At 38.8% G+C, this 15,151-nt stretch overlaps 1 protein-coding gene across 1 annotated transcript in view; it reads right to left on the bottom strand.

Moving 5' to 3' along the window:
* The window catches only part of DOPEY2 (dopey family member 2), a 47,289-nt gene that overhangs the window by 2,280 nt on the left and 29,858 nt on the right, over positions 1–15,151 (bottom strand). The window contains exons 18-34 of the mRNA XM_010000414.1: positions 12,893–14,507; positions 12,136–12,247; positions 11,158–11,346; positions 10,380–10,499; positions 9,629–9,763; positions 8,912–8,967; positions 7,985–8,089; positions 7,836–7,902; positions 6,329–6,470; positions 5,852–5,934; positions 5,512–5,621; positions 3,403–3,549; positions 2,930–2,991; positions 2,133–2,261; positions 1,481–1,617; positions 1,069–1,124; positions 420–569 (exon numbers count right to left, since the gene is read on the bottom strand). Of these exons, the coding sequence (XP_009998716.1) occupies positions 420–569; positions 1,069–1,124; positions 1,481–1,617; positions 2,133–2,261; positions 2,930–2,991; positions 3,403–3,549; positions 5,512–5,621; positions 5,852–5,934; positions 6,329–6,470; positions 7,836–7,902; positions 7,985–8,089; positions 8,912–8,967; positions 9,629–9,763; positions 10,380–10,499; positions 11,158–11,346; positions 12,136–12,247; positions 12,893–14,507 (3,415 nt within the window). The remainder of the gene's footprint in view (positions 1–419; positions 570–1,068; positions 1,125–1,480; positions 1,618–2,132; positions 2,262–2,929; positions 2,992–3,402; positions 3,550–5,511; positions 5,622–5,851; positions 5,935–6,328; positions 6,471–7,835; positions 7,903–7,984; positions 8,090–8,911; positions 8,968–9,628; positions 9,764–10,379; positions 10,500–11,157; positions 11,347–12,135; positions 12,248–12,892; positions 14,508–15,151) is intronic.

The following is a 15,151-nucleotide window of genomic DNA, read 5'->3' as shown; positions in this document are numbered from 1 at the left end:
AAAAAAAAAAAAAAATCCTTGTTTGGATCATACATAGTTTAATAGAGCACTGGTTTGTTTACAGAAAAAACTGTAATAATTTTATGCTACTGCCAGAGCAGTCAGTATTTAAATGCAACTGGCTGAAAAAAATTCCCAAGTGCAAAGGGAAAACAAAGAAGAGTGTCTGTCTGTCTGTCTCTTCTCCCAATTTTTTCAAATTAAGAGAACCTCCCAATGAGGATGGTAAAATCCTCCTACACTGACAAATCAAATTGTTTTTCCAAACACCCCAAATTACATTTGTTTTGAGTATCAACACCCACACTTCTAAAAAAAAAGATGGCAAAATTAAGTTTAGAAGAAAATAGATTTGGAATCTCTTTAGAAGATATGAACAGTAACAACTTGGCAAACAGGTGAGTAATTATAGGACTTACATTTGAAACAACTGCATCTTGTCAGGTGGAAATGAAAGTGCTGTGTCCAAAAACTTACAAGCTGATAAGTACAAGGACAGCTCATTCAGCTGTATTTCAGATCCACTGCCATCACCAGAGACTTTCTGTTTGCTTATTTTGCTATTGTTCCTGTGTTAGTTACAATTCAGAAATGTACCATTAAAACATAAATCCACTAAATGTTTTTTCATTCAGCAAAAGAGAAATGTGCACATTTATACACTTGCACCTTTGTATGACAAACTCTATGTTTATTCTGGATGAGTACTGTGATTCATTTAAAAGGCTGGCAGAAGAAAAAGTAAGCTGAAATATTCAGAAAAAAAGTCAACATGTTAAAATATTCAAATGCTGACTTAGCATCTCCTCTATTTTTCTGCAGAACTAGTAAGTGGAACTTATGTTTTTTGAATATATCACTGTTTTAGCTGCTGAAAAAAAATCTTGAACTGTGATTCATCAGTACCAGAAATACACTAGTGCAACAGCAAAAAATCATGTTGTCTCCTCCCTATCCCAGCTAACTAAATAAATAGGTAGATAAATAAATATATATTTGCAAATACAGAACAAACACGATTGTCATCAGCTTTCAGAATTTCTCTATCAGACAAATGATAATTCTTACTTTGATGGTTCATCTTCCTCAGTTAAATCTTCTTCCAGCTGTAGAAATGTCTGAATCTTTAAAATAAAAAATAAATTACTTACGGGCATGCTGAACCATTCATACAACTCAATCACAAAAAAGATGCTTCACACAGTAGAAGGAACCACAGACTCCTAGTTTATTCTTATGACTTGCAACAAATTAACAAATCATGCAAGAGATTACATTAGCAACAACAATAAAATTCATCAAAAAGGTATTTCCTACTGACAGTTAATTCTTTTCCCAAATGACCAGAATAATGTAAAACTATGAAAACATTTCCTTTTTCACACAGCAGAATTGCTTGGGAATAAAAAAAACAGGTGAAATGGGAAGAGACGTACACTAATTACTAATTATACATTTGAAATTACTACTTATTCCTTACCAATTCAGTTACCATAATTGGCCACAATGAGGTTAGATGCTGAGGAGAAATCCTTAACAAAAGAACTCTGAAGAAGAGAAACATCTGTGCAGCAACTATGGAAGTTTGCCCAACACGGAGGTTCTCAGTCAGTCGTTCTGAAATAAACATAAAAAAAAGTCAAACAAACGAAAAAACCAGCATCATGTTTTCCTGAACAAGTGTTGTTTTGGGAAATAAAAAACTTAGAAGGTGGCAAAACAAATTTTGTTCTTTATCATCAGTTTTGGGTTGAGTCCCTCATACTCTGTTAACAGAACTGTGATTCAGGAAAAGTCTGAAGACATGGGGGCTTTATAGTGGACAAAATTTTGTCCAAACTGAAATTAAGGAGAACAACAACAGCCCAGGAGAGGCTGGGAGACTGCCATGAAACAATCACGTTTCCAGTTATATTGCCAGACTAAAGACTTTTTGAATTCATATTCTTGTCTTGCTCTTAATGAGATTATTTACTTGTTAGAATTCCGAGAGTCACAGCATAATCAATGTTAATAATTTTTTTTTTTTTTAATGGAAGTATGTGTTGGAAAATAGGTGACATGCCTTTCTTACACAATTTATATATGCGTTACAGCTGGAAAAAAAAGGCCTGTGAAATTACAAATCTTACCTTGTATTAAGGGAAGATAGAGATGATACTGATCAATCTCACCACTAAAGACAGCAAAAGCTTGGCGCTTTAGCAACATTGCTTTTTGCTCAGAACTTGGGTACAGTTTTAAGGCGCTGCTCTGCATATCTGGAACAGATATATTATCAGAATTATCTACTGTCCAAAGACTTCTTGCATTTTTGGTTGAAATTAATTCCTACATCCTGAAGTATTTTAAAAAGAAAAAACTCTCCTTGGGTCTACTGCATGGTAAACTTTCAACAGTTCTTTTAGAAGATCTGAAAAAGAGACTAAAGCTGCATTTTCTTTTGAAGCTCTAGGCAAATTTAAGGGGTCCTATTCCACCCTTTCCCCCAGATCTTACTCTTCTATGCTCTCAAGCCTGAAATAGAGAGCAAAACATATTGCTCTAATATAAATACAGTTTGCTGTACCTGTGCACTGCATTCCTACAGCTCGATGCCAGTGTAACAGACACCTGCAAAGTTAGCCAGAGTCTCCTTGCTTTCTAACAAGCAACAGCTTAAAATTACGGCAAATTGTGAATGCAGGAGTCCAGCATTAGCACTTTAAGAACATACATACTTATGGTGAATTTTAGACATGAACCAAATACAGAATTAACTTAGCACAGCTTTTAGCTGTGAATAAAGTTGACAACATAGTCAATTATGGAGATGCAGCACTGTTTGCATTTTACTGATATATTAATATATTAAAAATGCATCAAAAAACTCAAATGCAAATAGATTTCAAATTAATGTAGAAAAAAGTCATCAGTAACTGATACTTACTCATCAAATCTTTAAACATAGTTTTCTCATGTGTCAGAAGATGATCAATAATGGATCTCCAACTGAGTAAGATACAAAAGGAATCAGATAACCAGAGAAAGCTTTGATTATATTAGATTATCCTCAGGAAAGATTTTGGTAAAGCATTTCATACAAGGAAGCAGTTTCCAAATGGTATTGAATATGTAGACTTGTGTCTGGTTTAACACATACTGCTTTCTAGATCCTTCAGTTCTGCTTTATACAGTTCCTTAATCACTAAGGGGAGTATCTGCAGAAGACTGCACTATAATAAAACTAAAGTGTTTATAATGCATTTAGTAGAATTAGTGTTTGAGACCTATTTTAAGTTTATTACATTCTATAAGAAAGTATTAAACAGAATTTGCTTTCCAGTATTAGGCATTCTCCTTTAAAGCCTTTATTTGCAAATTCAGAAGAGAATCTTGGAGTCCTACAATCTCACGACTTACTGAGTGCACGAAGTGTCCATCTGGAAAAAAGCTGGATCCATATACAACTCAAGAACTTCTTTTTTCCAGGCTCGCTTGGTATAGGCATATCCACTCAATGAGCTGAGTAACTGAGCACCAGCACGAAAACTAGGAATGTTGTAGGCACTAGGGGAAGAGAAGTTAAGTTATGTAACCAGAAAATAAACTCTAGGGTTCCCCAGAACTAACCAAATTATCTCAAGTAATAGGCTACATCTGCATTAGCTCATAACTTGGAGCAGCAGGAGATGAGTAGATCAAAGCAGTCTGTGCAGAAACTCCTCACATCTCCAGTATACCTGGTTTGGGGAGATATTTTCAGTTTAGCACAGTACTGCCTGTCCCCACTACAGGTGTGGCTCAGAACTTCCCCCCAGAAAAGTTTCTAAGAAGCTTTGCATCCTTGTCAGCAGACCCCCTTATAGAAGGTACCACAGTAGGTTTCAACTGTCATCCAGATAACACTCGTGTGCTTTCTTGTGTCATCCTCACCTGTATAAACATCTCACACACAAGCCTTTATCTCCTTGTGCTGCCCTATGCACCATCCTGCTCCAAATGTGGACATTGTCCTCTGCAAGGCATGGTAGAAAAGGAGTGTTGGGCTCAAGGTGAAAGGACCCTGCATGAACCTGTCCCCTAGCACCTCAGCTTCACTGAGAACACAGATGCCAAAGACCGTCCCCCATGAATCCTTGCTACGAATCCTGCTTTTCCCATGGCTGAACAAAGGTTTCAGGCTGGGGAGGTGGTGCACAGGGTGACAGGAACATGACTTTTGGTTGAGAAGGGATGCTGTCAAGGTCTTCTGTTGTGAGCTGGCACCACACCTTCACAGAGGGCTTCAGCAGTCCCTGTGAAGGTGGCAGAGAGAGGCTACTGTCTTTTTGTGGAGCCCTGCAACCAAACTCCTGCCCTCATCAACAAGAGTGACATACACTCCATACCTCAAGAATCTGACAGGCTTGGGTAGGGGTGAACTAGGCAGAAAACACTGTAATAGATACAATGGAAAATGCACAGATATAATTAGTAGAAAATAGCAGCTACCCAAAAAGTCTCTGCATCATTTTTAATCTATCGCTCTTGACAGGGAGCATGAAAATGTCTTCAAACTGTGCTGCAACCTGAGGCTTGCTGGCTTTAATGCTCACTTCCCAGTGACACACAACCTATCATCCCTTTTAGGCATGCCTGGTCGTATCTTCCCTGACCCTCTACACTGTTTTTTTGCTCTTGACTGTATACGGGCTAGTGGTTTTGACTGTGATCTAAGTAATGATTGAGACAATCCCCACTCCCCCCTTGGCACATGTGGGCTGAGGCTGATGCTGTCCCACATCTCAGCACAGATTGGTCTGCTCAGAAAAATGTGGTAGCCAAAGGTAGCAGCCAGGAGTAGGGGAAACTTGATACCTGCTACAGCAGAAGCAGCTGCAGCTCAGAAAAGAGGAACTGACTGGAGCAGGAAAGAGTAGGGGAGCACTGCATCCTGCTTGGCAGGAGAGCTGCTAGGAAAAGGAGGATTTGCTTTCAGAGACATCTGTGAATAGCACTGGGAGAAACGGAGGGAGAGATGCACGAGGAAGGCTGAAGAACCACGACCAACTGGTAAGGCCCCAGAAGATTAAAAGGAAACCTGCACAGCAAGGAAATGCTCTCCTTTCTCTCCTCATCTCACTGTGGGAAAAGGGTTGTACTGTCCAGCTGACAGAGGATTTAATCCATCTTTCCCACACCTGTGCTTTTGGCAGAGGGGAGATACTGTATTTTTCCCGCTTCATAATGGGTCCTGTGATGTACCCAGTGCTCTGCTGCCCCATCCCATAGCCTCTCTCCAGTATCTGAGTACCCAAAAGGGGGAGCTTTAAGTAAAGGTCAGAAACCCAGATGGGAGGAACACCTACATCAAAACAGAAACAACTGTCACAAAGCTTGAACAACAAAAGGTTTCACTTCCTGGGAGAAACAGAGCTTATTAGAGTGGGAACAAGGAAAGGGACAAACAGAAGAAAAAGAAAAAGCCTCACAGTGTGGTAAAAAAAAATCAGACTTAAGAAAAATCACATGCGCAGAGAAAGAAGTCACCTGTGGTTGCGTAGATAAGGAAATACATAATAAAGCAAACGTGAAATCAATGGCACAGCTTTCTCCTTCTCGTCGCTCCGGTAAACCATGTCCAAAAGAGAAGCAAGAACCTTAAAAATGAAAAGAATGCCTCTTTAAATCTCTAGTTAGTATTTCTGACAAAAGGGGAAAGCATGCCATGTTTCAGGCTAGAATGTGTGTGCACATGTGATGCCTGAATAAAGATTTAAGCTCGCATTTAATCTACCAGGAAAATGCAATATATACCTCTAGTCAGTAATATCAATAAACAACCACCCCACAGATGAGAGCAGCAACTACAAAACAGGTTCCTACTTACTTCTGCAAGAAGAGAAAGAGCTTGGACACTGTATATTGAAGGAGCAGAGGCAGAAACCATTGAAGACGGTGCCACTGATGTATCTAAAAGAGGCAAAATAATTTAGTTTTCCTTTCAGAGATGTTTAAGTTTTGCTGTTTCCTAATTTTCTTCCCAAACAGAACTATTATTTGCATATTGGTATTACAGATAAATGGTTCTGGGTGTGTTGCCTCAATGACATACATCATGCCCCATGCTGTTCTGTCCCATGTATTGCAAGCACCTGCAATAAGTTTTCCTCTGTATTATTCACAATCTGCAGATATTTACTAAACTCACTTAGTCTGAAATTGTTATTGGAGAATAATACTTTTTTTCTGGTTTTACTTCACTTTGCCTGTCTCATGCAACTACACAAGTATAAAACACCTTTTATTCTTCACTTCTTTAAGCAGAAGAGAGAAAGCAGCAGAATGTCAGACAAAACCATGTTACCATTCACATCTTCAATGTTGAAGTCATCTGGTAAAATCTGAGGCTGAGCTTTCACTTCTAAGTTCCGGCTAAGCCAACTAGTCTGTTCCAGAGAAGAACCAGCAACCGTCCCTACAGCCTCCAAGATTTTTTGGGTCACCTCCTATAACATAACCAGACAAGGTGGCATTAGATGAAAGCTATAATCACTTGACTAGTCCAGCAAAGTCCTTTTTAGATGGAATGTGTCAGGAGGACCGGAAGTAGGCACTTTTAAAAACACAAATACTTCTCTGATTTAACTATCTGTGCTCTCAAGATAACTAAATACTGCTCACTTCAAATAAGAACAGGCAAGAAAATGAGAAGCTGGAAAAACTTTAAGTTAGCTTAGGGGATTTCAGTAATGATCTTCCATGCAAAGCATTACCACTAACATGGCATCCATCTGGCATCTGTCCTGCCACAATTTACACGTTAGCTGTCATCTGAGTTGTTCAGCACCTCAGAAATGGCATACCAGTGCCTTTGTTATTTTGAGCATTGCTCCTTTTTCCTCCTTTTGAATTTGGAAAGCTTAAGTGAGGCAGAGCATTATGTGAGGCAAATTTTATTGTATGACAATCCTTCTGTTCACATTTGGGGCATTCTGTTAGGGGTAAGCAAGACACAGCATCAAACTATGTGCAGAATCATACTTCAGCATATTTAATTGCCAGTGAAATGAAAAGCTGGTGACCCTAATGAAACCAAATCCCAGTATCCAAAGCAAAGCAGAAGTTACTTGTGAAGAGGATCTAAGATGTTAAGATGGCAAAACTGTCTTTTTATTATCATTGTAATTTTGCTGGCAAGTCTCTGAAGCAGAAGTGGAGACTACATTTTTCTGTTGGCACAAAAATGTACTAGAACCGTAACACCCTCTCACCTCATATATATATGCTATATATAGCATTTTGTTGGCTCAGAGCCAAGATATGCCCACGCAGATAGGGCTTACACTGTTCTGGTGAAATTACAATGAGTACAGGAAGAGAATCCTGCTCTACTCCACCCCTTCCTAGCATAAAAGGTAAGCTGACAGTTATTTACATTGCCAAATAGAGCTATGAGCTTCAAGGATAATTGCACTATTTTCCTAAATAGTTTTGAGATTTCAATACTTACACATATGACATAAACTCATGACATCACACTTGTGTTATGATTTAAATTCTAAGAAAAATCATAAAAGCACTCAAGAAAAACTGCTTTGCCCAGTCCATGGCTACCACTGCAATTTAATGCATTTAATGCAATTTAATGTATTTTTTGACAAAATTTTGTTAGAGACATTCTGTGCATCATGTCTCTCATATTTGAGTCTCCCATATTTATCAGGCCTAAGCCAAAACGTGGCATGCACATTCACACATTCTAGAAGCACAGATTAACCCAGATAGAAAGTACAGATCAGGCCATCTCCACTTTTACTTAGACCTACAGTGCCAGATTTATGAACTAAAAGGTGTACATGTATACACTGTACCTGCAAGTCTTTTTGGTCTTTTTTGTTTTCTAGAGTAGGTGTCCTAGTCACAAAGTCATTCAGAGTGCTGTGGGAAAATCAATTCAGAGTTAGTAATTGGACAGGTCTGCTTGATGCATCTATAAACCACCTTATCTCTAATGCAGTACCTGAGAAGAATAAAGTGTCCAGGAGGTGCCAAGTTCAACTGCACAGACTCTTTGAGAAGTCCTAATAAGGACTGGAAGTTCTCCTGCAAGGCTGAGACAGGCAGCCTAACAAAAAAACAACACCAAAACACACCAAAATCTGATGTTAAAGAAATAAAAAAAACCAACAACCAACCTATATGGGTTACTTGGTGGCCTAAAACCTTCCATCAAGATCAGTTCTTTAGATCCTGCCCCTTCCTAGCTAATTCAACATGGTATAAATATTTGGCAGCACAGGTAATATGCATACATCAGTAAATGCCAGCAGCACATGCAGAATGCCAGCCAGCACTATAAGAGGTCTGAGTCTTTAGGAGGAAGAAAAAGAATAAAATTTAGCTAACTGCCCCACTGCATGCCAGCTTATTTTATCTCTATAGCTCAGTGCATACAGCATATTAGACAGTCTGATGTATCTCTAGGTTTCCACATGAGAAAAGCCAAGCATGTGAAGAGTTTTGATCAAAGGAGTATTTCCAGTCAACTGCCTGACCCCACTACATGTCCAGCACAGACTGTAGCCATAAGCAGTCTTACTGAATTTAGAAGTTCTCTACCCATTAATCTGGCAATACAGAAAAGATAAGGAGAAATATCATAAGAAATTATACAAGTATTTTGATAATGAGATGCCTGAAGTATGTTCCTCTGTTAGTATGAAATGAGGCTTTCAGACTGGCATTATCAACAGATCAAGGGACTGTAATATCATACCCCAGTTATTTTGTGTCTATCTGTTAGTTAACAATGAGGTGGCAATAATCATTTCCTACATAAAACTATTCTGTGACATCGTGACACAAAGATCAAGGTAAAGCAGAAATAGTGATACTGGCTGTTAACTACAGCCAAACAGAAAATTCTCTTTCATAATTACTGACTTACCTTTGAATGAAAGCATAGCTGAACTGCAGCATTGGAATATCTACAAGAGAAGATTTCTGAAAAATTAAATAAAAAACCAGAATTATTTGCCATCAGAAAAAAAAAGAAAAAAGAAAAAAGAAAGGTCCAAGCTCTTGAATACCTGTGCTCAATGGTTAAGATGATCTTCTTAGGAGACACCTGTACTCCAACAGGTCACCAACTATGATAAAACTATTTATAGAGAAATACAAGGGAATTCAGAGCTCTAATATAGGACACTAGTTCAGTAGCAGTCACATTACTTTGGAGTATCTGCTACAGTTTATTCAGAGATACAGGACCTCCTAGAATAGTGTGCATAGTAGCAAAACTGTCTTCCTTGAAATCCAACTGGAAGATTGCAGATTCAGTGTTCAGATAGGAGTAGAAAGACAGGAATGTGTCACTGAGTTGTGTATCTGCAGCAGCTTTACAAAGATTGCCAGCATCTGCACTACCGGAGGACTCTACACCTTTCCATAACCAAAAACTTCTCTACCAAAATATTCTGAAGAACCTACTTACACTGATGGATCAATACACAGCTACCCACATCCTAGAAAATTAAACATATTCAGGAGCAAAAGACATTTTAAAAAACCCAAACAAATCAAAATTCTATTAACATTTAGAAAACGCATTGGAAAAGATCCAGAATATACTATATTAAGTAAGTGGAAATACATTCATGATTACCTCTTCACCCTTGATTTGTGATGGTTTCTTGACTACCTCTTTGATTAGATGTAATATCGTGTCAATTTTCAACGTGTTAAGTGCACATATTAAGTCCACAAGATTAAGCTGAGATGCACTAGCCACTGGAAGAATCTGACAAAACAAAACATGACACACCCCCTCAGATCACTGTACCAGGCAAAACACGAAGCTGAAAAACCAGCTTCTTCTGTGATTACTCAAATATAAATATTTATACAAAAGGCAAATCGGACAAGTTACATCAAGTAAGCAGCAATTGGTCACATACAGATCTTCTCCCAACACCTTCATGAAAACAACTTCATTATGCTCAAAGCAAAGCAGTCACAAAAGAGATGTTTCTATTCAGTATAAATGCTTAGTTTCAGAGAATACTATAATCTTTCTCTGGAAAGGGAGTTTATTCATGGTCTTTAAAATATAATTGGAAAGTTGCAATCCTAAGATTACCATCTAGTATGGAATAAAAAAATGGCAACTATTACCAGACTCAAACTGCCATACTGTCTGTTTTACTTTATTACTGATTTAGGTTTAACTGTAGTCCTGATGCTTTGTGGAATTCTGTATAAATAAGGGTGTTTCAGATTTTTCAGTGGTTTGCTGCTGTCACATGTTAAAAAAACACCAAAGAATCTATAAACAAGATCAGAGTTTAGATCTGAACATACAAATGCAACAGTTTTCCAGTGTAAAGGCAAGTAAGAGTGCCTTTCTTTAGTTTTACCTTGATTTTACTTTGATGAGGCTTCTTGCTATTCCACACTGCTGCAATTGCTGTCATCAACTGCATTCCAAGTTGTGCTGTCAGTGGATTCATGAAGTCCAGTATTTTAGTTCTTAATGTCTATGGAAGGGAAAAAAATAACTGTCAGTGCTAAAATTTGTAAGGCAAAGGCTATCTCACAGTCAGTAAAGCATCCTTCCTTTTCTTAAGATGTTCAGACAATACACAACACCAAAAGAGTATCTTTATATACTTGACAGTCAGACTAGTTTTAATAGTTCATTTGAGTAAGTGTATCCTTCTTACAGATGGAGGGCACATCTGTTGGAAAACAGATTGCAAAATAGAATAAAGAACTTCTTGTGTTATATTCTCCTACAGATCTTTTTCTCTAGTATGATTTACTAATATCAACAGAAGAATGAAAAATCTAGTCTTTTTATTCCTTCAGGTACATGCTCTACTGCCTGTGGAAGGTGCAGACAATTCATAAGCAGTTGGCTCTACAGCAGCTATTAACAGAAACTCACAGAAAAATCAAAACATTAGACAGTTCAGGTAAGGGCGCGGATAAACAAAAAGAACAGGGAAAAACCTACTTGTGTAGGTAGGTATTGTGCAAGTCTGTAGCTTATGAGAGTTCTTAAAAAATTCTTTGCGTCTTAATATCCTTCATGTGGTCCAATGGCAAAACTATTCCTATGAACTCTACTTAAGATGCACTGGTGAGGGGATGATAAGGATGATGAGATACACAGCAGTTTAAAAGAAGTCTTACTTTGGTTGTTTTAAAGTAGACCGAAGAAGAGCCTTTAGTTGTTCCAAAAAAGTCAGTTGGTCTTTTTTGAGAGTCTTCCCTCTTTATCACGCTCCAAAGAAGGGATATGGTATTAATAATGCGTGGCAATTCTTCCAAAATAGCATTCCTGGCATTTCTGAGATTTGAAGGTTCAGCCAAACATGGTGACTAGAAAAACCAAAACCAGTAATATTATAATACTTTATATTATGCACTAGGGAGCGAGTGCTCTTATTCTATAATAAGGCACTGGAGGAAGGCACTGGAATAGGTTGCCCAGAGAGGTTGTGGGAGCCCCATCCCTGGCAGTGTTCAAGGTCAGGCTGGATGGAGCTCTAAGCAACCTGATCTAGTGCTGGGTGTCCCTGCCTGCACAGGGGGATTGGATCTACATGATCTTTAAGGTCCCTTCCAACCCTAACCTTTCTATGATAATTTAAGAATAATAGCCAACTTTTGCAATGACAACTTTAAATATAATTCATTAATTCCAGTTCTGAAACATACTGCTGCCATCAGAGTCTACTAAATTTGCTGTTCACTATTTTGCCAGTGACAGATTGATTTGTCTAGGAAAATATTAGGATAACATCCTCTCCTGACACGTTATAGGAATAAAAATTATAGACAACACATTAGCGTGTTATCAACTCAAAAGGAAACAGAAGACTTTGTCAATGACAAAGCAACTGTAAATGAGCTACACAGGACTAATATTTGTGTGACCAAGATCACCATTAATATCTTCTGCTTAAAATGAACCTTCTTGTTTCAAATAAAATAAAGCAAGTTCAGTCCCCCTCCCTTATACTTTCACTTTGTCCACTTTTGGTGTGCTATGAGGCTTTCTTTCAGAGGCACTTTACTATTTATATTCACCTCTGAATGAAATAGGGATGCATACTTCAATGACCTGGTGCAGAGACATCAAGGAAGTGACAGGCATTAAGCATTTACCTTTTTAGTTTGATTAGGGTGATCCAGAAGGCAGAAGTGACCAATGGTTGTCAGACCTTCCAAAAGGGTTAGTGGGTAATCGGGTGTAACATTTTCTCTTTTAGAAGTTGAGCTTTGGGTGGAGGATGGAAAGTAGGAGAGGGAAGAAAAATGAAAGGTTAACAGGCCAAATGGTATTTCCTTGATTCAAAATTCCTGTATACATCTATTTCTGTTCAACAGTTAAAATAATACTGGAATGACCAGCCAGGAATATCAAAGCAAAGGATTCAAGAACTATGCTTGGACAACCCTGTTTCCTTGTCTAGATCTTTTAGAATGTTATTCCCCCTCAACCATAAATCTTTAGTGTTCAATTATTTTTCCCTACTCCTTTCACTTACTGCCTGAACAGTATCACCATATTTTTCTTCTGCAGGGTGTCTCTCCTCAATTGCTTCACCAAAATCCTCACTCTAGTCAAAACTGGAAACTTCTTTTTTACTTGGCTGATGGTCAGAGGGGGACAGGACAACATCACAGCTGTTGGTCATTCTTGCTGCTTGTCCCCTTTCCTCTCTTCCTCCAACTGCAGTGAGCTCTACTCCAATAATACTGCCGACACCTCACTGGGCTCATGGGACAGATGGCTGAACATGCAGCAGGGTTTGAGGATCAACCTCTGAAAGCTACAGCATGAAACTAGAAAATTACTGTGCACTGCTGAGTAGTAAGGGGAACTTTTCAGCATAACAAATCCCACACTGCAGACTCTTACCTTGCTGGTGCTTTTGCTGATGTCTTCACAGCTTCATTTTCATACTGTTTGACAAGCTCATCCAGGTTTTTACATATCTGTACAACAAACGGTGCCACAGTCCAGCCTAAAGACTTCCCAAAATAGGGCAGAGAACTTGTGACTAAGCCTACCCAAGCAGGATGCATCCCATAGCCATACTCTGGTTGCAAACCTCTAACCACAGCAGAGACAAATAATCCCTGTGAAGTTATTGGGTGTGGATAGACATACTGCATGGCACCAATAGCCTGCTGGAAATTAAGAGCTTGCTGCCATTCCTTAGAGAGGTCTGGCTGATTCTCCTGCTCCTCATGAGTCTGTCTAAGATGGTGCTCCAAGACAATCAATATCTGCAAGAGCTTCAGCAACTCAATCTGGAGTGGGTGTTCGCTCCATATTTGATCATGTCCAAAATTGATCAGGCTCTCTTCAAAAAGTTCTTCTTCATGAACAGCACTGACTCCATCTGCCATAAGCAGTTCATAGCGTTTCTGACTTGTATACATAGATGCAGACAAAGAAAGAAGAACAAACTCCTGAATTTTGCATCTTCCCAGCAAATTGCGTATGAACTCTACGTTCTTATTCTCTGCTGCCTTTGCCATGGTAGCTAGCTGGCTCATCATTCTGATCAGAACTTCCACACTTTTTACCTGAACGTCTCTGTTGCCAAGCACATCTCTGTGCGTGACCTTCAAGTAGCACGGGTAGTACGAGCGCAGGAAACTGAGGCAGAGGTAAGTGAGCAGTTCTATTAGAAGAGAATGGGGACACATGGTTGGGGACTGAGCCTGCAGCTTGCCATAAAAACTCTGCCCCACAAGAGCTTCCTGATGGCGAGCTAAGAGATTGTAAATAAGATTCAAATGTGCTGTGGAGCTGGTGTCCATGCTTGTACTAGCTACAGCTTCAATAAATTCTTTAGGGTTTGTTTTAAGCACTGCCTCCAGAACAGAAAAAGCATACAGTACTCTCTTAGAATCATAAGGCTGCAGATACAACAGCATGTGTTTGAATAGAGCCTCAATCATTTCCTGCTTTTCCTTCTGCTGCTTGAGCAATCTAGAATGGGTAATTTCCTGGAGTTCCAGGTCCACCTCTTCATCACTTGACAGAGACTCTGATGCTTGAGTCCTCTCAGAGTCAGCACGCACAAGGTTTAGTGCTACACTGGATTTGGAGCTTTCAGGAAGGAAGGCGTTGAGACAACTCACACGGTTTGTGGTCTCTCTGCCATCAGTTGCAGCACTGTCATTGTCCTCATTGCTCACTTCTTGCAGCTCCAGAGAAGGAGAAAAAGAGGATGTATTTTCACTGTCGTGGCCTGTGCTGGTGTCTGCTGATTCTGTGTGCTCACTATTATCTTCGTCACCATCTGCTCCATGTGAAGTTACTGCATTACAAGAGCCATCATTTTCAGACTGTTCAGTTTTTAACTCCAACTTCTCTGGATCTCTTTCCACTTCTGCCCAAATTGCTTCTCTATCCACAGTAGTAAACTGGCTCAATGGAAGGTTTTCCTCAGAATTGCTCTCGGAGATGCCAGACTCTTTGAAAGAGGCCTTTTTCTTGCAAAGCCAATCATGTATACCATCTGAAAAAATAGTTGTTTTTTTTTTCCAAACAGAGTGTATAGTCATTCTTCTCACACAACATGCTTTATTTTTAGTAAGTCATTGCAAGGAAAAAAAATGTTAAAAGCTACTCTGCTCTAGTCTTCTATTAATTGTAATGACTGGAGCTAAAAAAATGGGTTAGGGCAAGAATTATCTTTGTTTTAAAGTGGTAGAGCAGTCCTAACCTACTGTAAGCACACTGATCAAAACACAAAGCACATGCTGTTTCTCTTATGCTGTGATTCCCTAGATGTGAACATTGTTTTTTATGCTTCCTGAGCATAAAATCTTTGTTGAGATCAGGAGGGAAATGAGAAGGAACAGAGGCATTTTAAAAAATGTTACATTTTTTTTAAGAAGAGCTAATCTTTTCCTTGATTACGTGCTGTGGAAAAGAAATAAATATATTAGCTCTGTGTTTGAACAGATCTAATGAACAGATCCCTTTGGATGCTATAAATTTCTGACATCTAATTGCCAATCAAGAGAGAAAAACAATTATGCAAGACAACAGGGAGGTTCAGAGTAATGACAGAGAAGTGACACACAATTTTGTTTGTACAAAACTACTGGATACTTCTCCACTGTCTTCCTACTCTGCTCTAGGAAACAACCTTGGCTA

Source organism: Chaetura pelagica, unplaced genomic scaffold (genome assembly GCF_000747805.2).
Source record: "Chaetura pelagica isolate M959 unplaced genomic scaffold, ChaPel_1.0 scaffold244, whole genome shotgun sequence".
Taxonomy (NCBI): domain Eukaryota; kingdom Metazoa; phylum Chordata; class Aves; order Apodiformes; family Apodidae; genus Chaetura; species Chaetura pelagica.
Note: the sequence above shows the minus strand (reverse complement) of the source record. Positions and strands in the feature narration are given on the sequence as shown.